Here is a 27,086-nt window from a genome sequence, read left to right on the forward strand (position 1 = left end):
ACAATGTCTTCACTTTGAAGATTAACAAACCTTTGCGTCATTCTGGACTGGCAACCAGCTCTGTCCTGCCCTTGTTTGTGCCTCAGAAGCCATTTATGCACACAAACACACATCCCTCCTCCTGTAACCTTGCTGAAAGAACACGCTGTGGTCCACAGGTAGAGGAGGAGGTTTACCCAGCATGTGGTGGCAGTTACTGCTTAAAGCAAAGGGTAGGATGCAACCCTCCAGTTCCTTGCATGTTAAGGATCGGGCAGTGTAACTTTCTACGCTGTCCCTCTATGTGTTTACAGCCTCCCCCTCTGATCCTGGGCCAGTTTACGAGAGGAAATATGTCTGAATGGGCCCAATCCAGAGTGGACTGTGGGAGGTCCCTACGCAGAAGAAAACCTGTTTTTCTCAACCATGATTGGAGCACTAGGGCATGTAGGCGGGAGAAGGCCAGTTATCAGATGTTGTGATTGGTGGGTTAATTCTACAGGAGGAAGTGGGTATTAAAGTACCCAAACCTCAGAGCCTGGGGGTGGCAATCTCTGGCTGGCAGTAAAAACATCAACAACTCTTTGACGTAAACAATGAACCCACAGCAACATCTTGAATAGTCTACACGGAGCCAAAGGAAAAAGACCTGCTAATGACAAAAAACACGTTCCACTGTCAAGAACAAGGTCGATTAAAATGTTCCATTATTCACCTACTGACAAGTAGAAAACAGTGTACAGTACGTCCAAAATATGCACTAATCATTAGAAAAAGGAAGCTATTATTCATCTCCTACGATTTCACTGAGGGTTTAAAGATCTGTCATACAGCCATCCCTGTCTTGTAGCCAATTCAGAACTTCAGATAACTAACAGTAAGTAACTAGCAATTAGTTTCATTATCAATCAATATCATTAAGTTCTCAATTATATAAAACCAAATGTCATAATGTAGTGAAAAATAATTATTTTAATACTTACAATCCCCCAGTGGCCAAGATGACATTTCCTTTATTGGGGGACTTTTATTGCCTTTATGATACTAACAACTGAAGACAGACAGGAAAGGGGGTCAGAGAGAGACAGGGGATGACACGCAGCAAAGGGCCGCAGGTCGAATTCGAACCCTGGGCCGCTGCAGCAAGGACTCAGCCTCGGTACATGGGTCACCAGCGCTATCCACTGAGCTAACCGGGCGCCCAAGATGATATTTCCAATGACTTCATTTTATCAATATTACAAAAAATCGAGAAGCTGGAACCTTCAAAGAGAATAGAGTTTAAAGTATTGTTGCTAGTTTCTCTCATTGGTTATACAATAAACTTGCTTTGCCTCAAATGTTTGGCATGCTTTGAGAAGTGACTTAAAGGTCCAGTGTGTAACATTTAGAAGAATATATTCCCCGAAAATAGAATAATATTCATAGGTTAATAATACCTAAAAATAAGGATCACGTTTTTGTTATCTCTGAGAGAGCGGTTTTTATCAATTGAGAGGGTGGGTCCTTTTCTACGTAGGCCGCCATGTTGAACCACCACGTTTCTACAGTAGCCCAGAATGGACAAACCAAACGTTCTCAGAGCTTTCCGTGATTTCTGCAAGTTTTGCGGCCACTGTAGTTTCTCCTACACATTTGGAAGGGGCAACAGTATTCAGTATCCTACACATTGGTCCTTTAAATGATGAATCGATTATCAAAATAGTTCCCCATTTACTTTCTGACTAATTGATTAATTGTTTCAGATGTAAAATGTTCACAACTGTTTCTAGTTTGATAGTATTTCTTCAAATATGTGCAGAGATTTTGCAGCTTACATTTACTTACTGGGTGCATCTTTTGCAAGCCACAGTCCAGCCTGGGACTAATCTAGCAAATGGAGGTCTGGACCATGTTAAAAAACAAAACATAAATTAAGGCCAGAAACTATGATCTATGGTAGTAAAAGCTAAAGAAAAACAAAAAACTAAATTACACAGCTGAGACAGTTGCATTTTGACCAATGGGTAGAATAAGACTCTCTGTCAAATGCAAATCCTTGAAATATGATAACTTCCGCAAACAGGAGATTATGCCCATTCATCAAATATGAAGAGCCAAACCAGCGAGCCAAAAGCCATTTGTTCACAAGAGGCAAATTTGTGCTGGCTGAAAAAAACAACGCGTCGAGGGAACCATGGTAAATTTGTGCCAGTCTACTCACAGATTCCTTTTGCCACCGAGGCCACAGTCTCAACAACATAGCTGTGGCCGCAAAGCAACCTCAGCCAGACAAAGACACAGACAGACAGACCGAGGGACAGACGTAGAAACAAATAAAGGCAGGCGGAGATGGCCACAGTAACAAGTACCGATGGACAGGCAGTGGCTGGTTCTCACCGTGTTTGACCTCAGTGGGCTATTTCTGCACTGTCAGGTCCACATCTTTTTATGTCCTCAGCCCTGTTTGTCAGTGTCACACACATTAAAGTGTCAAAAGTGGAAAACCATGGCTAAAGAAAGAGCTGCTGACAGACGGGGAAAAAAAACATGTTTGGTTGCCCTAGGGATAGTCAAAAAGGAAGTATGTTGTTGTGTGTGCATTGCATACGAGTGTATATGTATGTGTGAGCCTTTGTGCCCGTATGCACGTATTGCAAACCGCTGCAATGTTGTGCAATCTGTCGTTGAACTAACATAGCCTCTGCCTGGGGAGGAAGGGCCCCCCGAAACTGATTGAGGCATGTGGTCAGCGAGATATAGGAGGGATGGGGAGAGAGAAGGACGGACCGAAGGAGCGAAAAACAAAGAGGCACGATGCAGCACCAACACACAGCATAGCCGCAACACACACTTTGATTCCAAAACACTTCGGATTGTAAACATTAAAGCAGCTTGCCGTTGCTGATGCGACCTGTATCTCCTCACCCCCACACCTCCATCCATCTCTTTTCTACCCCCCTCCTCTTCCCGCCTGAGCGTGAGACAAAAATGCAGCAAGACATCAGGTGTTGCTATGGCAACAGAAGACAGCACAAGTGAGGATAATATGGACGGATGCCATAGTGAATGAAAACAACAAAACAGAAGATAATAAACACTAGCACATCCTAGATCAGCTACCTGATGTCTCTGGCTCTAGAAAACCCCACCATTCCTAACTCAAAGGAGGTGAAGGAGACCAGTGTAAAGGATTGGCCGTCCGTTGCCACGGTTACAAAGCAGGCAATGGGCAGGTATTGCTCTGGTTCTATAACCTCTTTTCAGTGTATTGGTTTTTCATCCTTATACTGTTCTTTAATTTTGTATTTACTGATCCAAACGCTCCTGGCAGTCCATCGGGACCATGGGCCTATTTATAAAGGTTTCTGCAACCTGGACACACTTTGTTGATCCAAATTCTCCTCCAAAGTCATCCATCAAGTAAAACATTGCCAATCAGTGTCTCATAGTTTTGAAGTGGACAGCAGAAACATGCCAAACTCTCTATGAACTCTGGGCCACAGCTGGTCTCCAGGAGGTAAGCTGGTGTGAGCCAAGTGCTAGTAATCAAACACACAAACATGCATTTTTCCTCTACCAAGTATTGCGCTTCCATAATGTAAGAGCCTACATTTCCCAAAATGCAACTCAATAGCGTCTGTCATTCATTCGACCATCCCCGCCTGGTAAAGCTGTGTTCATATCATATGGACGGTAAAGATTCCTGTGTCGGTGAGCGTTCACATCACAGGACTGATGTATTACTTCAAGGTGAATATATAGAGCTTTCAAAACAACACTATTTACAAGTTGACATGAACGTGGCACGTCGTTCAAACTACACGCGACCAGTTTGTGAAGCAGGCTTCCTGTAGCAAAGTCTCCAAGGCCGAGCTGAGACAACCCTGATGTTATGCTATTTTCTCAGACTTTAGAAAGCTCCCTTCAGGGACCCTCCAACTGTTCACACAGGCTCAGAGTTGCACTCCCCATGAGAAATAAACTGATGTTCAAGTGTACAATCGGTGGAGTGCCGCTTTAAAGGACAGCTTTGCCTACTGTTGCTACATGTGCAAAGAGTCTAAATGTCTCCCAGATGTAACAGCAGTAAAATCAGATCCGTTCAATCACTCGATGATGTGTATGCGTGCCATTCTGCATCCCCATAAACTGAAATCAAAAGTGTTGAAGTGGTGGACTTCAGATGGCAGTTAAAATGACAGGTTAAATTTAAAACACATACAGTATAACTAGTGAATAACTACATATATATGAACTTAAAATGAAAAGCAACTGATGTGACGGAAAAAATAAAATAACATTTCAACTTTGCTCCACATGACTGTTAATGTGGCTATTTTTCTTTTAGTGTAGATTAGTTGGCAAAGTGCGTGACTTGGAATGATTACTCACAGGCACTATCCCAAATCTTTCTTCAAAAGCAACAGAGCCACGGAAAATGTGAGATAGACGGTGGCTCTGTGACACTTGTTGAGCATGACACTGAAGCCCAGTGGCCCAAAGCACACTCACTGTACCCAACAACAAACAACAACAAAGGGAAGCAGTGTTCAATCAACCTTCATCAATAACAACTCATTTAGGAAGTACAGAACGTTATCCACAAGGTGATGGTTCTGGAACGCGGTTGCTGGGCGACACATGAGCGGGCAGCTGTTAATCAAAGAGTCAGAGGGGAGGGTTCATGCAGATGTTTGTTTATGGGATCGTTTACACCCCCCCCCCAAACATCTGAGCACCGGAAACTCTCGGTTTTAATAATTCGTGATTCCATCTTCTTGACGCCTGGGCAGAAGAAGGGATTGTGCAAGTTCACTTGGCAGCAGTCCTGCAGGCCGACATCTGGAGACCATTACGTCTGCAGGAGACGTGAAGCCAGGCTCGGTGCACGGCTTGCCCCTGGATATCAAACTACGTGTCATTAACGTTGTATCCCCCCCCCCACACACACACTTCTTAACAGGTCGCAGGCGGCAGGTTACTGAGTCTGCTTCTTCTTCTTTTCTCTGTGGTGATTTCACACAGTAAACGGAGAGGGAAGCGGAGATTAAGCATCCCGATGTGACAACATGAAGGAAAACTAGAGTGACACCAGGACAGGGCCTGCAGTTGCAGTCAGTAGGTTAGTGTGAAGATAAGAGGGGGGGCAAACAGGCCTGTGGGGTCTTAAATAGCCTTTTTTTATTAATGCACTGTTGGAATATGCTTTTATAAAAAATCTCCAGGGAAAGCAGCGGAGGTACAAATTGTTGCACTGTACCCCCCTCATTTTTTTTTTTTTTTGCTTGCGTAACGTGAAGGTGCGTTTAAACCCAATAGACAATTATCTATAGAGGCAGATTATATGAAAAGAAGAGACTGTTTCAATGCCTATAGCTGGCTCCTGGCATTTAAAAAAAACGACCAAGCACTCACTAAACATCTGTAGCTGTAAACCAGAACCCGTACCCAGTCTCTCCAGGCTGGAGCCATGCACAGCGCGGCGGGTTTCAGACACTGTGAACACGGCCGAAGCGTTTATTTACCGCTGCCCTGTCGACAACGAGCCTCCTGCGTACACACCCGCATCTTACCTGCAATCGCTCCGACGCGGGCTGCCACATATTAGCACAATGAGAGGTTCTCCGTCTTCTACTGCAGCTTGTTCTCTTTCCGTAGTCCGGTTCACATCTGTTCGCTTTCACGGCTTGTCTCTCTGTCCTCCTTCAATCCGGACTGGTCGGCAGTGAAGGATGTGTCGCTCCGCCTGGCTGTAGTTGTCAGACTGGCCAGCAGGTGGAGGTACCTGCTCTCTGTAGCTGGCTGGTCTGGAGGGGGGTGCTGCGTTCAGGTTTTTAGGAAAATTGAGGCTTCGACCAGGTGTTTTTGAGCTGCAGCCTGCAGGCGGAGACTAGCTTACACTTGTCACTGTGCTTATAGCAAAAATGTTTAGATGTTATGGGGGATTTTCTGCTGTCTCTTGTTTTTTTTTTCTTGTTATACTTTTTGTTAGATAAAAAAAAAAAAGACTCATCTTAAAGAACCAGTGTGTAGGATTTAGTGGCATCTAGCGGTGAAGTGTCAGATTGCAACTCCCTTGTTTCACCCTCCTCTTTGAAGCACGGAGAAACTACGGTGGCTGTGAAACATGCGAGAAATGCAAATAGCCCGTGTTTGGTTTGTCCGTTCTGGGCTACGGTAGAAAAATTAGGGTTCAACATGGTGGACTCCATGGACGGTGACCCACTTATTCATATTGATTAGATATAATAATAATATAGATATAAAAGGCTCATTCTAAGGTGACAAAATATAACAATTCTTATTTTCAGGTGATTGTACACTAGAAAACATAGTTATGCATATTATATTCCATTTCTGCAAACAGAGCCTCCAAAATGTTACACATTGTACCTTTAAACTACAATAATTAATATTCTTATATGAATCCTCTTTTGCTACAGAGCAATTTAGCATTTTTTGGCTAATTGTTCTGACTTTATAGTGCACAAGGTTACTGTTTGGGTTCACTCTTACTGCCCTCATATGGCTTTCAGCAGCAGAAGGCAGCTATTTCTGGCAAAGAAACTAAAAAAAACAAAACTGTATGCTCTCTGCCCAGCACCAAATAACACGAGTCACGAGTAAGCGACTAGCTTGTGAACATAGTGGAGCATTTAGGCTCTTCATTCGTCAAAACACGACTCCGAATGAATGCTAATGCTGCTCTGTGTACATTAATAATGTTGAGTGCATTCATAAAATGATAGAAAACAAATACATTTTCTAAAGTAAAACTTTAACTGTAAGTTCCTCATATGGGATCTTTTATCTATAGTTTGGGTGATATTTGCCCCTTTAAGAAAAAGGTAGTGACACAGTTGCTAAGACAATGGACTTTCTAAGTCTCCTATTGACAATTTTGAATAAAAACACACAAGCACCCATTTTCATATTCATAAATGTAAAATCAACATAAAAAATGAGTGATTTTTCAGCTGGATACCAAAATACACCCTGTAATGATATTTAGCACCATTAAAAAAAGGACTTCAAGGCCTTAGAAGATTAGTCATCCAGACCAGAGTAGCCAGCCAGTGCAGGAATGCAGTTAAAATGGAAATGATCATATAAAAGCTTAACATAAATTGCATGGCATTATTTCAGGGGCTAGTGGCAATAAAAACTTGGTTAGTTTAAATCCTCCATAATTCCCAAGTTTAACAAAGGCAGCTGAGGACAATGTCTATGGTGAATTGCCGCAGTCACGCCCACACATTTAGATCTTCCTAAACTTCTCAAAAACAAGTTGTAACAAAAACATTCAGCCCCGTCTCACTGTTTTGAATTGAGATTGGTTTGGTATGACCTTGTTATACTAAAAGTGAGGTCGATTACTTTGTGGAAAATTTTGAATGTATTAATCTTACTGCTGCCAAAATTGTGCACATATTTTAACCACTGGGTTTTGTAATGAAACCGCACCAGGGCTTCTAGCCCAGTCAGAGAATTTCAGTTTATCAAGGTGGAGACCTTTAAAGAGACTGAGAAGCTCTGTAACAGACAATGTGTTTTGGGACTCTTGTCAAGCCAAACAGCAAATACTCTGACCCTCTAGGGCATTCAGAGGGCAAAGGTCAAGCACAAGGCCTCCGAAGCAGACCATAAACAAAGGTGAGAGCCATCAATAACATCTGGTGCCCCTGCAATGTGTGTGTGCTTGTGTACACACATAATATATGTAGGTGTGTTGAGCGACATGACTCCGCAGTCGCAGTCTGTATTTAGAGATGTTTACATGGGGAACATCTGGATAAAGCCCGAGGTCGCTGAGGGTGTTCACATTACCAACACTCCATAAAAGGTCTTTCCCATGGCTGACGGTTCAGTCTTGTTGGGTATGACCTTGGGACATTGCAGAAAAACAGACGCTGTAGAGAATTTGCTCCTTTTTTTTTGCTGGAAACATGACCCATGTTTTCAAAACAATTTAATCACACCCAAAACTTATTGCTGCATGTTATTGTTTTATCAAATTGACCAGTTCCTCCAGGAAGTTCTCACATTTACCCTCCAAACACTGCAATTTTATTTTCACTGGAACAAGTTGCCTTCGATTTTTAATGAAGTGTACAGCAAAAAAAAATAATTGCAACTATTTTTTCACTTTCTCCTGTAATTCCATTGCAACATGCATTGCAATAAAATTTTTTAAATAAAAGCTGCTGTAAAATTAGACATTTTAAGCCACAACAATCCCCTCCAAAAATTGCTGCCAGGACTGTTAAGTGAAGCCAACAATGAAGTGTATTTAACCTGCATTCTTGCTAATGGCCAGCAGGGGGCAGCTCCATTGATTGCAAAATAAATGACTCTGATTGAACTGAGCCTTATGTAGAAGTGAGCCACTTGTCACTTAATTTACTAGGTCAGTAAACATTTTCATAATGAGTTTATGGTCTCACTTATTAGTTTCAAGTACCGAACCTTTAACTAGTATGATCGGGGCTGGGTATCGAACCTAAATACAGTTTGTTACTGACCATTTTAGAATATTTTCATTTTTCAGATTTCTTGTATGGCTGCTTATGTTTAAACATGAATTCACATGAGACACCAGGTGAATACTGTAGATTATGTTCACTTGAATCTTTATTGTTTACATCATTCAACATAGATAATAGGTAATCATGTGGTTGCTGTGTTTAAAATGAGAGAAAAAAATCTGAGGATTAGCTGAGCCTATTGGTAAAACATTGCTTGATCTTGAGAGGAACAACACAGCTGCACACACAGAGAGTTTTCCATTGGCAGGACACAGAAGCACATATATTCTGGAGTAGATATCATCCCTCTCTGGCTTCTCTTCCTCTGTCTTCTTCTCCACCCCGAAGCCAGCAAGAGGCCACTCCAGCAAAGAAACTCTCATCCAGAAACTATTCAACACTGTCAATACTAGATGTGAATTTGTACACTGGCATAAACAGGTACACTGAGTAAACCAACTATTGTTTCTGTGCAGTGAGAAATATACCTACCTATTATCCTAAATATCACTGAAATACATATAGTAGGATGGTAGGGTCACAGTACTCCAGTAAACCCACTTTCTTTACTATTCATACACCATTGAGAAACTTGCATGTAAAGAACAGGACAATATGTATTTTAAAAAGAAAGTTTCTGTGACTAGTATTTTATACATGTATGTATTTGATCTACTAACCACAAATTACCCCAAAGAAAATATTTGGCACAATCTAGACAGAGAAATACAACTGCAATGAAGAAAAATATCAACCAACAACCAATTACAAAGGATTTTAAAATAATGCAGAGAGAGAACATCAAATCTAACCATGCACAAAGTAAGGCAACCTACTGCAGAATTATTTTAGATATAGAAAAAGATACAGTGTATGCACCAAGAGGAGTGCAGCTATTTCTACAACACCTGTAAGGACTGCTGTCAGCACTGTTTGCTGAGTTTGCACTTAGAAATTTAGGCTGCTGGGTTGCTGGCCCAACCGACAGACAGACAGACAGTCTGGTGCAGACTAAAGTTATCACTCTTGTACAGCAGAGGTTACTGGTAGTGTCGCCCATTATCAATAACTTAAGTAATGCAAAGTATGCTCTTATGCTACAATAAAGCCTTATCGTGGACTTTGACAGGAAAATATATGTATCAAATTCAAGATTTGTTCTTTTTAAACTACAGAGTATGTTGTGGATTTTTCTTCTCTACTTTACATTCAATTTTGTTTTGCTGTTTTTTTCTTAAGAAATACTTTAAGGTTTATACTGACTTTCTGTGTATGTGTGCGCGTGCACATGTGTACATGTGCAGTCGTATGTGTGCGCGTGCACATGTGTACATGTGCAGTCGTATGTGTACAGCTTGTCATGTGCTGGGATGGTTGTGTTTTACAAATCCTTCGTCTTGATGAGGGTAACCAAAGGCTTGTCATCAGGACTGTAGTCTTCGTAGGCAATAGGAGTGGCATCGTACATGGCAGGCCTGGACTTCTTGCCAAATCTGATAGCAGATAAAAGCATAAACACAGACAGAACATCAATATTTCATCATCAAATTGTGAAATGTAGCCCATCCTTTGTGGGTACTGGGTTAGTGATATAATGACAAATAAATAGTAAACTGTAAACATTTATTAAAGGGGCACCTAGCCTTTATCTTATAACTGCTCGATCCTACACCTTCCCATAATGCACTTTTGTTAAACCCTGCATTCAACTCAACATCCACAGTTTCTAAAATAGGTTGTTTGGTAGAAAACGTTAAGTTTCCCAGCACAAGAAAAATAAATGTTCTCAGACATTATAAAATGGGAACAAAACTGTTTTCAGAGGCGGAGTAGTTTAATGGCTCGTAAGCTGACTTGAGGCTGACCATTATTCTTGACATTGAAAACAACAAGTGATTAACTCGCTTGTTCTGGAGCTTTCGACTGTATCACTGGTCCACAAGTTCCAGAAAAAGTGAGTGAGTTTGAATTGTTTTGTCAGCTGGTAAACCTTCATCTGTAAAATTGTTGTTCCAAAAATGCAAATTCCCAAGCAGCTGTGCACTGAATGTAAAACAATCCTTAAATAACTTACAGCAAAAGTACCAACGCATAAAGCTGTTTAGTAACAGAAAATACAAAATCAAGGAGACTGCATAATTAATCTACCACAGCAAATCTGTAACGCTCTTTCTGTTCAAGACTTTGTTGTCAATACAAACAAATCCCGTCACTGACCTGGCGTGACGGATGGAGGCGATGGCGTTGCTGAACTCGCTGTCGATGCTGCGGCAGTTGTAGAACTCCTGGTAGGCATGGCGGGACGAGCCCTGGTACTCGATGCGGCTGATGCGGCAGATGCCCACAATAAGGATGATGAGCATGAGGACGAAGGCCACACACAGTGCTCCGATGATGATGTACAGGGAGTGGCGGGGCATGTTGGTCAGGGTGTCCTCAGTGTGTGCTGGCTTCCACTGCAGGTCTGAGACACAAACACACACATATAGGCATGTAGCTTTCCACATGTCAGATTAATAGCTCAACAGAAGTTTTAAGACAGGCTGACTTACGGATCTCACAGCTGGGCCCAACCCACCCAGGTGGACAGTGACAGGTGAAGCTGTTTGATTGGTCGATGCAGGTGCCTCCATGGTGACAAGGGTTGCTCTCGCACTCATTGATATCGACCTCACACTTCTCCCCTGAGTGGATAGGAAAGGTTGTGTTCAATAACAGCTAGGGCAACAAACCCAAGAGCAGAAGCTGCATCTCCCGTCTTATTCTCTATTAAGCTTGAATGTGGTCTTAATAATACGGTCCATCTTTATAACTATGTTATGTGAGTCATACTAATAGACAGCTAGTTTACTGCTAACCTGAATCGCAGTAAACTAGCTGTCTATTAGTATGATCATGGTACCAGCGCTCACCCAGGTATCCAGGTGGGCAGGCACAGGAAACGTTGAGTCCTGCACTCTCACAGTGGCCTCCATTCTGGCAGTGCATCTTCAGACATGGATCCTTATAGATTTCACAGTGTCTGCCTGCACACACACACACACATGTACACACACAGAACGTGTCCTATGAAACCATAACTTGTGCTAGTCTATGTTGAAGTAAAGCTAATTTACAGATGTGTGCCTAAAAATAAATCTCACGCATACATACCTTCAAACTGTGGTGTGCAGACGCACTCATAGGCATTGATGAGATCCCTACAGGTGGCGTAGTTCTGGCAGGGGGCCGACAGACACTCATTGTACTCCTCTTCACAGTACAAGCCATGGTAGCCTTAATGGGACACACACACATATTGTAATATAATTACTATTTCTATTCTTTAACATTGTGTGAGCACCTTGAGCAGCTGTAACAAACAAACAATAACAAGTATTTCTGATTCTGACATATATACAGTAATGTTAGAGTCATTAAAGAACAAGGAATGTAATTTTGCTGCATTGCTGATGCACCCGGATTATGTTCTAAGCTTTATTTATCTGGGAGGGTTCTGCAGAAAATGTGTGCTTTTTAGCTGCGATCAGCAGTTGGTATAAGTCATTCTGATGGTCAGCTAGACCCAAGATATTTACAGTTTGCTGTAGGGCAGTGCAGGATAGAGCTATAAAGACTGGTTTTATTCAGTTAGAAACGCACTGGTTTGTCATGACAGGAATGCAACCTTCCATTTCTTAGTGAGTCAATTTAATACTGTTATTATCATAATACTGACTTACAGCTTCAGCCTAATTCTCAAATCTGCATGTCTAGTGTTTGATAGTGATAGTTGCATGTCTGTAAAGCAAACACAACGATGGACTTTAATCATCATGAAAATTAAGATAAGTTAAAACTGAACTTATGTAGCCATACCAATCTATAAAGAGAGGAACAGTGTGCATATGTGTGTATGTATTGTACTGTTGGCAAACATGATTAATACTGCAGCAGGCAGTATGCTTGATGAAGGTGGTGAGAACTGAACAGGAGTTTCTTGTATAAGCACTTCAGCTACCACCTGATCTGGATTTCCCCTCCAAACATCCTTGCAGGCGGTTCTGTTCAAAATAATCACATACATATTTAATCAGCACCTCCTTCAAGTGAAACCATAACATCAGTACAGTGAGAGCAGAAAGTATAGAAGAGTAAGAAGTTCCTTCCTCAATTACTGTTCTTGTCCTTTGAGTCACACTTAAGCATTAATACCACCATCCAGTCTTTTCGTGTACCTGTACTGTACCTGATCTATTATTTCCTTTACACCTTGCACTCAAAGAGGAATTATTTGGTAGCCTATACATATACGCATGCTTTCATCATAGAGCTCCTTTTTCCACACCTAACAACACTAACAACACATCTTTGGATCTGCCTAAATATAAATACCACCAGTAAAAAGATTAAGAAATAAGAAACAATTATTAAATGCTCAATAAGTGTATAAATATATTGTAAGGACAGCCACTTGCCACTGATTTTCAATGCGAATGGGCAGAAGGTCAAATGACATGCAGTGCACTGTGTTTTCCATGGGATGGCAGCTGTGTACTGAGGCAGAATAAACCTGCAGCATCAGAAAACATCAGTGCATACAGACATACAGACAATCAATGACTTCATTGATAAAAGAAAATAGGGTGCAGCTGGTTGCACACACTCCCAACTGAACCACTGCACCTCATAGAAATGTTCTACCATCTAAGACTGAGACCCAGAATCACCAGAGGACCAGCGTCTCTTGAGTCCTTACACAACTAGTGTAGCAGTCTGTTCTCATTAGCTCCGCTCCCTCTTTGACTGACTGAATTTCTCAATTGGGTCCTGGTGCTGACAAAGTTTCAACAAAACCTCCCTGGGCCACAGCTAACGTGTGTTTGCGGAAGGGGAGAGGGGGGAATTAATGAGGAGCCCAGTTAGAGGCTCTAGGGTCCTCTCTGTGAAATGCCAGTGAAATGTCAAGTGCCTTTCCAAGACTCTGTCTGCTTTCTGTGGGCTGGCTGGTGGGCTGGCAGCCTCTCATGTGAGCTGGATTACAGGAAACTGGAGGAGGGATCCTTCTACATATCAGCTCCCCAGCAGGTTTCTTTCAGACAGCCAGCAGGCATTTACACAATCCTGACACACATTCACACACTTATACAAGGCAGACAACCACTGTATTCAAGCACACACACACACACACACACACACACACACACACACACACACACACACAGAAATGCAAACATTAATACACACACGTACACTCTCATACCTCAGACACCAGCTGGCATTCTGATGAGATGGAGAAAAGGTCAATTTTGGTCCAAAACAGTGTGTGTTTATGTGCGTGTGTGTGTGTGTGTGTGTGTGTGTGTGTGTGTGTGTGTGTGTGTGTGTGTGTGTGTGTGTGTGTGTGTGTGTGTGTGTGTGTGTGTGGTGGGGGGTGGGTGGGTGGTTGTGTGTGTGTGTGTGTGTGTGTGTGTGTGTGTGTGTGTGTGTGTGTGTGTGTGTCTGGGATTCTAATTGCAAATCACCAATTTCACCAATCCCATTAGACCAGGCCGTCTGAGTAGAGACATTTTATTGGCTGGCAGCATCTGCTCAACCACAATAGTCACAGGCACAGACAATGAATTGGTACATACACACACACACACACACACACACACACACACACACACACTCACCATGGCAACCAGACAACAGAGGATGAGAGGGAAATGAGGTGAGGTAAACGGCAGGAAGATAAAGAGGAGGAAGGACAAAGGGACAAGAAAGAGAAAAAAATATAAAAGAAATGCAAAAGAGAAAAAAATAAAACTGAGGCTGTGGGGAAGGAAATGTAAGAATTGTGAATAATTGGAAAGCAAGGACACAGCAAGAGTAAAAGCATTTGGAAAAAACATGAAGAACATGACTTATGGAGGGTCTATCAATGCAAGCAATAACTCTGATTGTTAAAATATTTAGGAAATGGTTTTCTCTGCAAGAGCTACAATATTTCAAAGCTTAATAGAAATACATCCTTCCAAAACCAAATCAGGAAGAGAAAGAACAGCTGTATTCATCCATGTCCTGCAGAGACAAAACTATCAAGAGAGGTTGACAACATAAGGAACAAAAGATTATATAAACTCAAACTTTTCAATGATAAAGACATACAGCAAAAGAAGCATCTCAGTGCTGCTGATGCGGGAGAATGAATGGGAGCATCCAATAAGAGATCAAGATGGTGACTGATACATTCAACTGACAGATGGTATAAACAGCGAACAGAAGGGGCAAAGTATCAAATTATGTTTATGGGCCACTGGGAAAGTCATCTTTCTCACCATCCCGGCAAAGTAATTGCAAGACAATGGATAATGATAAGTCATCATTCCACTCAATTGAGTTCCTCACAGAGGCGTCGATGCCAGAGCCACGATCAACCCGTCTAAAAATAACTCATCATTCAGCCAGACAATAGTTACTGCTACTCTGAGTCTTTTTACTTATCACTAATCTTTTATTGCTGATTGTAAAGCCAGATTTAAAGTGGTGAAAGATTCCGAATAAGACTCAGAAGGTATCTTATAGTCATGGATGAATTTCTAAATCTGCACACCTAAAGCAATAGCTTCTGTTTGAAGTTACTTATATTTATATTTCTTGTAAGAGTCAAAAGAAGGGAGTATGTTCCAATAACAAATCTGATTGGATACTTGATTTGTTTATTTAATTAAACTGATGAATTAACTGAGCAGAAAAGCATTGCAAAATATAGCCTGAAAAATATAACCTGAAAAATATAACCTTTACGACGACTTTCTAGGATATTTAGTTTAATATACTATAGTTTTGTATAATGTTTTTGGAAAGAAGTGTCAGGATAGATCTGCTGTGGCAGGAAGCTTTGGGAAAAGTTTTTGACAGCCTCTCATCTTGAGAAAATTCACGATCTGTTTTCAACCAACAGCACAAATTTAAGCTGCAAAATACCACAGAGAAAGACGACTGCGAGTGATGCAGAGAAGCAGGGGCAACTGCTCTTGTAGGTCGGTGGGGTCCTGGTGCCCTTTGTCTCATAATCCAATCCAATAGAGACCATTCATGTGAGTGTCAGACTGACAAAGACATTCACATGCAGCACATTTACTGTATCTTGAAAATAAGTTCACATTCTATCGAGTTCTATGGCACACAAAGCATGTGACAATGACAATTTCAAATAGATGATATAATATATGTGTGAAAAATGGCACAAAGAAGCCACAGAACACATGCTCTTTTTATTATACTGTTAAACAAATGGCTAAAAACGAGGTGAGCTGTCCCACCTTCAACTGACTTTGGCTGAATTTGGCTCTTGATGCCCACAACACCCTGACATCAACGGTCAGCAGCACCCAAAGCCTTTACTAAAAGCATCAGTCACTGAGATGTCTGACACTGCAGCTCACCTGGGACACACAGACACCTGTAGCTGTTGCCCACACTGCGGCAGACCCCGTGGGCACAGGGGTTTAGGGCACAGAAGTCCACCAGCTGGGCACATGTAGGACCGGTGAAGCCAGCTGTGCAGCTACAGCCAAACCCCAGGGGGCCGGGGCCCTGGGCGTAGCATGTCCCGTTATTGTGACAGGGGCTGGAGGCACACGGGTCCACCTTCTGCTCACACGTAGCACCCTGGTAGCCTGCATGAGGGATAAGGCAGAGACGAGGGGGGGAAATGGTAGGAAAGACAAAGAAAATCATGAAAAACTAATGCAAAAATACTTCCTTTACCACTAGTCCTTATTTGCCTGTAAGAAAACAGAAGCTCTGGAAATATGGAAATACTATCATACACAGACATATACAAATATTATTTACAACTACTAAGAGTCCTTATCCACTAACAAACATTAAACAGTAGTTAGAGCAGAACGCTGCGGTGCAAGTGCAGGTGGATTGGCAATTCTCCAGGCAAAAAGTCAATTTGGTCTCAAGTCTGATCATTTCGAGGCTTCAAATGAACCTACTTGCAACAAGGTGGCAGAGCGGCATAGCAGGAGTTGTGTTTATCAGAGGTGCTGTGCGATATGTGACATCCATTTTGGCATGAAATTGCTCCTACTCTTCTGTTAACTAAGACCACATTTTAATGCAAATGAGCTCACATAGAAATTTGTGTGTGTGTTTAGCTGTCAGAGGCACACACAAAGACATAAATGTATTGTGAGTTTTGTTTTTTGACTTTGATTTAAAGGTCCAGTGTGTAAGATTTAGTGGCATCTACTGGTGTAGTTGCTGATTGCAGTGCCCTCGCCTCAACCTCCTGTTCCAAGCATTTAGGAGAAACAATGCATTAAATACATATAATAATATGATTTTTAAATTCTCTAATGTAGAGTCTGTGCTGTATTAAATGACCAGTAAGTAAGTATCTCTAATTTAAGTCATATGCTGTGCATTGACAAATTGCTACACATTTACACATGCTTCACTCAGTGTGGGTACCTTAATCAAAACTCATGACACCAGGGAGTACAAATATGTTTTCATTCTGACATAATATGTCCTGCTTACACAACCATTACAGTAATTAATTCCACATAGATTTAAAGTTGTACAGTGCAGGTCATTAAACTGCAGGAATCAACCACAGAGGGACATTAGTGGCTTTTCTTGAAGCAAAGAACCCCATTTTCTCCTGGACACTTCCACAAAACTGTCCAGTAATATTTCAGACTTTAAACCAAATTATCTTTTTCATGCAATGAACGGCTTGAAAAGTTCTGTGTGTCTGTGTAATTTGACAGACATCCTGACTTATATAGATACCCCTCTAGTGTATGAATGTAGAAGGCAATTCGCTTAGTTTAGCACACATTAGCATACAGAATGGGAGGCAACAGTTAGCTGAGTTCACTAAATAACATATTGGATCTAATTTGTTTAATTCATATACAAATGGACAAATGTAAACACTTTAATCCATGGGGAGCTGTAACAGAGCCAACCCAGCCCTTTCTCCTGCTTACAGTCAGCTAAGCTAAGCTAACAGCCTGCTATATCTCATACTTGCAGTGGTATAAATCTTCATCATATAACTCTTAAGAAAAAAGCGAATTTCTGTCTTTCGCAAAATGTCAAACTACTCCTTTAAGCCTGGTGGTAATATACTGAGAAAGAGACAGCAAGTGGTTCAGTTCTGTCATTATCTACCACCCGGAATCACAACCTAGAGCAATTTGAATGTTCTTTTTTTTTTTTATCCATTCCTCCTCGTTGCTGGAGACAAAAGCAGTTTAACAGAGAATTATATCTTGTTTTTTGACAGGAAAGTCTAACTATTGTGTTACACCACTATCTTTGTAGGAGCGTGGTTGTCTTTCTGTCATGCTTTCTGTGCATCAATGCCCGTCTGCATTGGGGTGTTGGGTGTCTTTTGTGCAGACCCATGCACTCCACATTTCTCTTTTTCGGGTGAGTGGTTGTACGTCGAAGCCACTGGTTTCTTTTTCACCTCCTCTCATTAGCTTGTGAGCTTTTGCTACTTTCACCTATCCTGCTCATCTAAAAATAACTTCCCCCCTCTTTCCTCCACCCCTTCTCCTCCTCTGTCAGCACCTCCCATGAGAAGTGCCATTGTACTGCAGAGACTCTGGTGTGTGTGTGTGTGTGTGTGTGTGTATACGCACATAGCTTGCTGTGAGATGGTGTGTGTGTGTGTGTGGGTCCTCTGATTTACAGTAACACCGTAGTAAATCCCTGTGCTGACTGCACCAGAGTGCACACTCCATTGAGCTAATGAAGAGATCTCTCTCAAGCATCCATTGATCTGCAAGTCTTTATTTCACCAACTGAGGAGGACATTTATCATTCAGCAGCAGAGAGACTGGAGTAATCTGCTGTAGTCAGGGGAAAATCTCACCCAAGCTCTCTCCTTCTCTCTTTGACCACTACCTCGATGTGCCTCATTCTTTCCTTTTTCGCTCCTCTGCCTCCTTCCAAACTCCCTTATCTCCTCTCCCTTTCTATTATATGCTTGCACACAGAGCGATGCTAGCCCCGTGCACACACTTTCACAAGCTCTTGCATATATTTAATGTCATGATTTGTATTTGTTCTGTCATGGTTTAATTCATTGCTTTCCTCTGTGTTTAGCTTCTTTGCTCCGTACACAATCTGTTGAGGAGGCTCCACGTCTTACTTGTCTATACATCTATCTAAAGACGCACACAAACACACACACTGTGACGTGAGACATGGCCGACATAGAAGAGCTCTGTTCATTCCTGCGGCTGGCATTCAAACCTGCCAACATTAAAAGCAGTTAACAGTTTAAATTTAGCTCCCCCGCCCTGCTACTTCTGACTGGAGGCAGTCACACTCGCACGTTCTCTTCTGTCAGTGTGTGCAACTGTGTGAGAGAGCAGAAGATAAAGTGCATGCGTGTGAGTGAAATAAAGTTAAAAGGAGTGGGGTAGTCTCCGAGGAGTCGGGGTGCAAAATTTATTTGAGCACATCCATAAAATTTATATTATTAATGGTATTCATACAGATTTGACTTCTTCATCACTTTACCTTGAACCGAAAGTGTGAGAGTAAAAAGGGGGAAGGCAGTCATAGAGTAGAAGACCCAGAGACATCATTTGTATCATTTAAATTTACATGTTTAAGATCCCCTAGAGAAACGGTCTATCAAGTGAACAGCTTTAAATAGTACATAATACTGACTAAATTTTACCCCAAACCATGATCTTTACCTAAACCTTAACAAGTGGTTGTGTATGTTTCATAATGTTAACCACGTATTTATTATTATTACCATGACGACAAAGGTCACCTGACTTTGTCCTTTCCTGCACAGACAAATAAACTAAGATATTATGGGTAAGAAACTCCAAATAGGCTTTCCGGCTGACATTTTACGGACTACACAGGTATGGAATAATAGGCCGTCGGAAACAATGGGTCCTCAGGAAAACTAGATATCTTGCGTAAATGATAAAATCTTTCTTTTGTCGATGACTTGTGTCATAATACTTGCTTTAATTTGGGGGGAAAAAATCTGATTGTTGACAACATCGTGGTATGAATGTATGAATGATAATCAGGTATGACTGCACTGTTATGACTTCCGTAGTTCATAATTATGGGTTGACATGTGGACACATAACCCAAACACCACTCAAGTCCATTTAATTGTTATTTGGCTCAAGTTCTCTCTGGAAATCTGTAGGTTTTTTGAGATTTGCTGCTGTTAGGGAGACAGGAGTGAAAATATTACCTCCTAGCCCTGCAGGGTGAATCTATTTTAAATATCTCTGCCTCCCTTATGATGCAAATAAAAATGCAGCTTTTCCTCTCATAGTTGGCCCAGTGATCACAGGGTTCATACATCTCTGATGACAGCTGCTACAGTTGTCATGCCATCCATCATTTTGTTTATTGCTTGTGTCTGTGCAGGGACGTTGCAAGACAACATGGAGGTGATTTATGGGGGTGGGAGGGCAGATCCTGGCAATCTGCTCTGCCTAAACAGCATGCAAATATGGGAATCTGTCCTCTGTGAATGTTGATTTGATCGTTTGAGTGTGCTTACATTTTTTTACCTTTGGAGGTCACTACTGTACAAATGAAGTCCTAATTATCACTACTAACTGTAAAGCTTTCTACTGTTTTCTGTCAAAGAGAAACAGGAACAAAGAGACCAAAAAGAACTTGTGACTCCTGCTCCAAACAAAGAGATAAAGACTTCCTGAGGGAGATGAATGAAAAAAGAACAACATAACTTTTCTCCTTTCTCTTGTCTCTCTTCTTGTCCCCTGTTCTACATACTGAAAGGTTTCACACAAAGGATATGTAAAGCATTCTTGGACTTGTAGTGTTAATGAAATCCTTTTTTGATACAAGATGAAATGCTCTTTTATACTTGGAAACTTTACATTACTGTACAGGAGCTCTCTCACATTTTCTGTATTGAAAAACATCATTCTGAATGAAAAACATCTCTTCTGCTTTTGATTATTTGTCTAGGGGTCTTGGTATTCAAACACACACCCCCCTCTGATATGTTCATCAGTATGGATGTGGATCTCTTTGCTCATGCACAATTACAAACTTGTTTTTGCCACTTAGGGGAACAAAATTACTTTTTAGTTGGGCAGTTTCATAACTAACCCTAACCATAAACACACTTTTTCCGATTTTCATCGTAGAACAGACAAATGGTACTGGTATAATTTTGTATCCTATTAACCCTGATATATATATTTATATAACTCACTCATCTGCATAATTACGGGCATTCTGATCATTGACAGTATATATAATGATTCAATAATTGATTTATCCCTTATTAAACAGCGAGTCCGATACTCAGGCATCCTTTTCTATGGATTTCCCATTTTGAGTTTGTTGGTGGAGCTCTTTTTTTCCCTGGTCAGTCATTGCAGATACTGTCACTGCGCATCACTTTCTCAGCACTTACTATATTGACTCTTATTAGCATTTACAGTATTTATGAGAACAAATCTGGATGTTTTGTTATGTTGAATTAATATGTTGATATTTTGACTTGTCGCAGGCGTGCGTCTCTAATAGCTCTGGGTAACAGACCGATGGCTCCGTTCCCACTAAGTTGTGGCAGTGTGGCAGTGAACCAGACATGTTTTTTAAAATGCTCTACTAGCCACTTTTGTTTAAAATAAGCTAACCAACAATTAAACAGAAAAACTAATCCATTGCAGTGATACTGATTGTATTACCCTGCTGCCTCCAGTTAATATCCACACATAGAGGAGTAATTCGTCCAAAACGTCAAAGTTCCTTCTGACACAGAATTATCCAATAAACCCATGTAATTTCTAAAAGCACTCTCTCGACACAATCTCCTCGCACTAATTAAGAGGTGCTGGCGAGGTTGTCACCGCTGCTCTCACCGCCGTTTCTCTCATTTTTATGAAAATAAATACACAAGTGGTGGATTATGAATTCCTTTCCACATTGGAGACCTTGTTTTTTTGGCAGCTGCAGATTAACAATTCGGTCAGGTGCAACGTGAGTGAGGCCTCCTCCAGAATTAACTGACTGCTGGGAGCTGTACAGGGAACAATGAAACAGCCTTTGCCCAGGTTTTACATCCATCTGCTGTTTCTTTGTTTATTCGGTAGGGTCCATTGTTACCTCATGTTTTTTGCATGTGTGTGTGTGCATACACACTCTGTCTACACTGTTGTCGGTATATGGTGTACGTTAATCGCAAACTAGTGGGCTCTTGTTGAGAAATGCTGTTTTGGCAGAAGTTTTGCGGTCACAGATTTCCCCAGAGAGGCGGATGCAGGTCGCTGAGGCTATGAAGACTAATTAGAGTAGAAGAGGAAGGTTTAAATTAAGCATCTCAGTGGCACAGATACAGTTAAACACGCAGCAGACACACAGAGTGTAATAACTAGAATTAGACAGCTGAAAAATACTAACATTATTGCAGGATGTACACGCTTATTTCAGTCTATATGTTCCTCTTTTTTTCTTTCTTTTTCACAAAGACACACAAACATCACAAGCTGTTGAAGGGTTTCTTGGCAGAGATGCTTGTGCAACCCAGATGGACTCGTATGTATATTCTTATTTTATTTATTTCCTTGTAAAATGTTAGAGTTAGAGTTGACTTTATGTTTTAATACAGATATATAACTGATATTATATTAAAGTGCAGTCACTTCTATCATAGGCACAAAAACCATATATGCCTGGCACTCTCACTCATTGCTTCTGACTCGCTTACAGAAAACACACATACAAACACAGATTTATTCCAGCATGCAGTGATTGGTTTCCTACCTTCGGGACAGTAGCACCTGGGCCCGGCCAGGCTGCTGAAACACGTGGCTCCATTCTTGCAGGGCTGAGATCCGCAGTGGTCAACCAGCAACTGGCAGCGCTCCCCTTCATAACCTGAGAAACACACAGTTTATAATCTTGATTTATTTCATTACATTTAAATGCAACTTCAAGCAATCTGTTTAAGCTGTAAATAATGCAAAACAAAGCCAGCTACCATTACATTACATTTTGTTTAGTTTTTGTTGTTTTTTTACTTGATTTTACGTTGTTTGATTGTAATTTCTAATTATGAAAGATTATGTTTTATTACTTGCATGTAAATGTTTGCATGTTGTCTATAATATAGACGTATTGTGAACCCCAGGAAGGGTAGCAGAAATCATGGTAGTAGCTAATTGGGATTCTCATAAAGAAATACAGAAATTAAATTTGAAAAAGTCATCAATGTCCACAAAATACACTGATTTGAGCCACCCAGTTAAACTAAATTTGACAATGCTACTTCTCATTAACTGCACACACTAGGGCTTGTTAGCACAATTCCCTAATGGGAAGTGACAGGCAATCAGTGGTCACCTCTGACATTTATCTGCTACCAGAGGCCCTGGCTTCAAATCCTTGTCCTAAAATACATCTGACAAGATCAAAGGTTCAGTAAACTCTCTGTTGCTGTGTTCTTATTCTGAGATTTTCTTGAACAAAGAGAGAGGTTATCAGTTTTTACATCTGTGCAACTCTTACAAAACCAACCAAGACCACACAGGCAGGCAGAGAAACGCGTGAGAAACAGTATATCACCAACAGCCCTGAAATGAAGACCACGTAGAAAGGCTTGGACATACACACCTGGAGGGCAGGTGCATGTGAAATTGTGTCCTTCACCCCCCTGTCTAACGTCAGTGCAGGTGCCATTGTTGCGACAAGGTCTGTGGTGGCAGGCATCGAATTCCTCACAGAAGATACCAGTGTAGCCATCCTCACACTCGCAAAAGAAAGTGCTCTGTAGAAAACACAAACGCACACATTTCACACGTCAAATCAATGAGTCTTGAAGGTGAAACAATGGGAGACAATGTGGGATCAAAAGAAGAAACTTGTGAAATATGAAGAGAAATTAGAAAAAGAATTCAGTAACATAAGAATGAAATGATTTTCTGAAACCGTGAGCAGGAAGGACAATAGGAAGGTAAGCTTAAAAAGGAAAAACATGACAAGGTCTCTGTGACACCTCCAACTTTAAACACAGAGTGTGAGTCGCTGCTGCTACATCTCTTTTAGTGCCACATATGGATATAAAAGGGGCCCAACAGATCATTTCTCTGTTGTCCAGATGCTGCTATATCAACAACAGATAATGAACAAAACTGTAAATTGAATAACTTTTGCTCATGTTGCACTGCTGTAGTTTGTGGCGTTGCGTTGTGTGGTTCTGTACTGTTCAGGCTTTTGTTCTTCTGTTTTCTGTTGTGCTCTGCACTGTTCTCTGCGAAGTGAAACCAAGGGTTTTTCTGCTATGCTTTTGTGAATAATGATCAAAAGGCGCTTGTATCACTGGATGCAATGATGCAGCTGCAGTGATAATGTTGAGATATAACACTATGGAAACTTTGCTTTTGCATATTTTGCAGTTGGACTATTGTTATATTATTAAGGTGTGAAGTGAGTGATTGTTGAAACCATGCTAATACAAACAGCAAAAAGAAACTTGCCTATTTGAGGACTCTTGGTCTCTATAGAATTTCCTGTTCAACTATAAAATATTACTACAGGATTTTCCTCCTTTCAGCTTCATTCGCACTAAATCTTAAATGTTGTTTTGTTAAGAAAAGATCCTGTGCTTTGATGATTTTATTTCTGTTATTACTCACCTCAGAGGGCTGTGTGATACATTTGCCCTTCCCTGAACACTGAGGGTCACTGAAGCTGCTGCCGGGCTCCACACAGCTGCTGGCCTTCACCGTCAGGTTGAGACGCAGGGTGACCTCCGGGGCTGTGGGGGCGCCCACGCGCAACACACCTGCCACAGAGGAGTTGAGGGACGTATAAACAATTCATGTAGCCTTTTTATTCATTTATTCATTAGATTCCAATAATATGTACTGGATAGTATTTAATACGTGACCCTCATGTCTTTGGAGAGAAAATTGGCATTGGAGGTATTCATGGTCACCAGAGGACGCATTCTACTGCTACTACCACAAGGCTGACATTCATGGTTTTGAGAGAAATGTCTTGACAGCTACTAAAAGAAAAAGTGTAAGCCTAAGTACAGCCTCACAGGGCTGCTAGCATGCTGTAGACTCTTGTCTTGTTAACAAATGTTTTGGAACATATTTTAATTGGTTCCTTGCCTGTAAAGTACACCTTGCTGCCAAAAAGTCCTATACACTCCCATGTGGCTAAAAGTATTCAGAAAGGAACTGATGGAGGCAGATTTTCATTGTGACCAAAATAGAGTTTGTGCCTCTCTGTCCTGTCTCTGTGGGTCTATAAGTTCAGAACATCTCTTATTATATCTTCAATCAAAGCTGACAGCTACATGGGCACTCAGATAAAAATAGCCTCATAGTGAATGTTAACTGCCATTTTTTCGAGCCCGATCTGAGCCAATGAGCTGCGAGTCCACTAATGACGAGGCATCAATGATGCAAGCTCCTCGGCCAATCAGAGGGCTGATAAAATAACTCGTGCTTCTCTTTCACCCCTGAACAAACGATCGTCAGCCCAATGACATCGAATGTTGGACCTGCAGAGTCACGGCGCCTTCAAATTGTGAAAGCACATTGGCAACATTCAGACACAGTGACGTGTGAAGAGGGAAATGCAATGTCACTGCTCCTCCCTCCTTACTGATGCTTTGCATGCATCTTCATCTTCCTCTTGCATTTTGACCTTCACTCTTCCCTCCTTCTGCATCCTCTGTCCGTTTGTCTAATCCTTTTCTGTCTTGCCATCTCTTCTTTCCCGTCTTTCTCCCTCCTTATCTGACTCTCTCCTACCCTCCATTATCCTTCCTCCCCTCTGATTTAACTCCCCAATGTCATCTGCCCCTTCTCTCTCTCTCTCTCTCTCTCTCTCTCTCTCTCTCTCTCTCTCTCTCTCTCTCTCTCTCAGGCGAGGCAGAGGCTGTGTTGCCACAGAGTTAGCAGACATATCAAGGTCAAGAGACAGGCAGTGTAGTGAAACAGCATCAGGTATGTTGAGCACACACAGGGGTCAACCAGCCTTTCAGTCAAAGAAGACTCCAATTACCCCCCTCCCGCAACCACTGCAGCTTACGCCATGTTTTGGCACAGTTGTGATCTTTCACAAAATCTGTGTGTGTGTGTGTGTGTGTGTGTGTGTGTGTGTGTGTGTGTGTGTGTGTGTGTGAGAGAGAGAGAGAGAGAGAGAGAATGCTCAGTATTAAAATACAGATAGAGTATCAGCATAAATATCTTTTTTTTTCAGTATGTAAATACAACATTGTGACTCATATATGCAAATATTATGCGATTTTCCTCAATGACAATGTCAGGAATAAAAGCTGTAAATACAATTAATTTAAATTCATTAATCCTCAGATGTTTTTAGCTCTGTTGTAAATGAGCTATTTGGAGCTTTTTCAAAATGTTTTCTATTTAGCTTCACTATGCTTGTTGGATGATCACACAAATTAAATATAATAGATATAATAATAAGATATAGAGATAGATTATAATTGAAATGCTACATTTTCTCACTTGATCTTGTTCTGATAGAGACACAAATGGCTCGAGAGAAACAGGCTGGATTGGATTAACACATCTTTTCACAATTCATCGTTCACTGTTTGGACTTGTGTGGGTATTTAACACTATCTGCACGCTGGTCAATATGTCAATTGTAGTGGTCGGCTACCCATCATAGTTTCAACTAACACATTTTTCACCATCCATCTAATGTTTTTGGTGCGCTCGGTTGTTGTTTGGTCATTTAGTTTCAACTGCTACATGACGCTGCCAAATAATTATTTTAAAAACCCACATTTTGAAGAGACTTAACTATGGTTTACCATTATACTGGGTCATTGGCGAGGACTTGAACGATTTATCAAGATTTATTTCACCAAATAATTTTGTCTTCAAAACTAAAATAACTGAAGTACATATATCCAAACAGGTAAACCTCAGTCAACTCAGTTTTAGTAATTTAACTGCCCTTACACAGTATGTGATTCACCAACATGCCGTTTCACTTATATATTTTTCTTTGCAGAAAGACTGTTACACATTGACATTATAACAGGTCTAGATTCTGAATTTCAGTTCAGCTAATGAACCTTGGTAAAATCCTTTAACCTCTCACCCATTTGTTTACAATAAAATATACCCCAGATGAATATAGTTGTTTTCATTTGTTTCTATTCATTAGGAGACTGGAGGCATCTTACTGAGGAAGTAGTTCTGTCCCAGGGGCAGCGAGTGGTCTGGCACCACCAGTCCATCATGGGCCTGCAGTAACCACATCGTAGTCCCATTCAAAATGGATGAATGCAGGAAACCCTCTTCATTCACACGCCACAGCACTGGAGCTCCACTGGCATTTACCACCACCCTAGTTGGAGAGACAAAGTAGGGGAGGAAAGGATGCAGGGTAAAGAGATAAAGGGGGAAAGAGAATCAAAAAGAGAATTGGGCTATTTTAGGCTTTGTTTCCCAAACCACAAGCCTATACCGATTGCCATGATCCCTTTTTAATTGGTGACAATTCTCAGCTACTTTCTTAGCTTTTGTACTTTGGGTTTTGCAGCATTCACAGTTTAAATAATGGATAGTACCAGAAGAAATATATTGA

General features: G+C 41.2%; 2 protein-coding genes across 2 annotated transcripts in view; both read right to left on the bottom strand.

Annotated features, from left to right (window-relative positions):
* The window catches only part of pid1 (phosphotyrosine interaction domain containing 1), a 32,705-nt gene extending 26,986 nt beyond the window's left edge, over positions 1–5,719 (bottom strand). Inside the window, exon 1 of the mRNA XM_051397133.1 lies at positions 5,535–5,719. Coding sequence (XP_051253093.1) covers positions 5,535–5,564 — 30 coding nt within the window. The 5' untranslated portion in view covers positions 5,565–5,719. The remainder of the gene's footprint in view (positions 1–5,534) is intronic.
* Positions 5,720–9,699: 3,980 nt separating this feature from the next.
* Positions 9,700–27,086, bottom strand: part of dner (delta/notch-like EGF repeat containing) — a 51,734-nt gene continuing 34,347 nt past the window's right edge. Inside the window, exons 4-13 of the mRNA XM_051399529.1 lie at positions 26,683–26,846; positions 24,140–24,288; positions 23,118–23,271; positions 22,269–22,382; positions 15,899–16,132; positions 11,640–11,762; positions 11,399–11,512; positions 11,039–11,170; positions 10,704–10,950; positions 9,700–9,979 (exon numbers count right to left, since the gene is read on the bottom strand). Of these exons, the coding sequence (XP_051255489.1) occupies positions 9,868–9,979; positions 10,704–10,950; positions 11,039–11,170; positions 11,399–11,512; positions 11,640–11,762; positions 15,899–16,132; positions 22,269–22,382; positions 23,118–23,271; positions 24,140–24,288; positions 26,683–26,846 (1,543 nt within the window). The 3' untranslated portion in view covers positions 9,700–9,867. The remainder of the gene's footprint in view (positions 9,980–10,703; positions 10,951–11,038; positions 11,171–11,398; positions 11,513–11,639; positions 11,763–15,898; positions 16,133–22,268; positions 22,383–23,117; positions 23,272–24,139; positions 24,289–26,682; positions 26,847–27,086) is intronic.

The sequence above is a fragment of the Dicentrarchus labrax genome, unplaced genomic scaffold (assembly GCF_905237075.1).
Source record: "Dicentrarchus labrax unplaced genomic scaffold, dlabrax2021, whole genome shotgun sequence".
Lineage (NCBI taxonomy): Eukaryota > Metazoa > Chordata > Actinopteri > Moronidae > Dicentrarchus > Dicentrarchus labrax.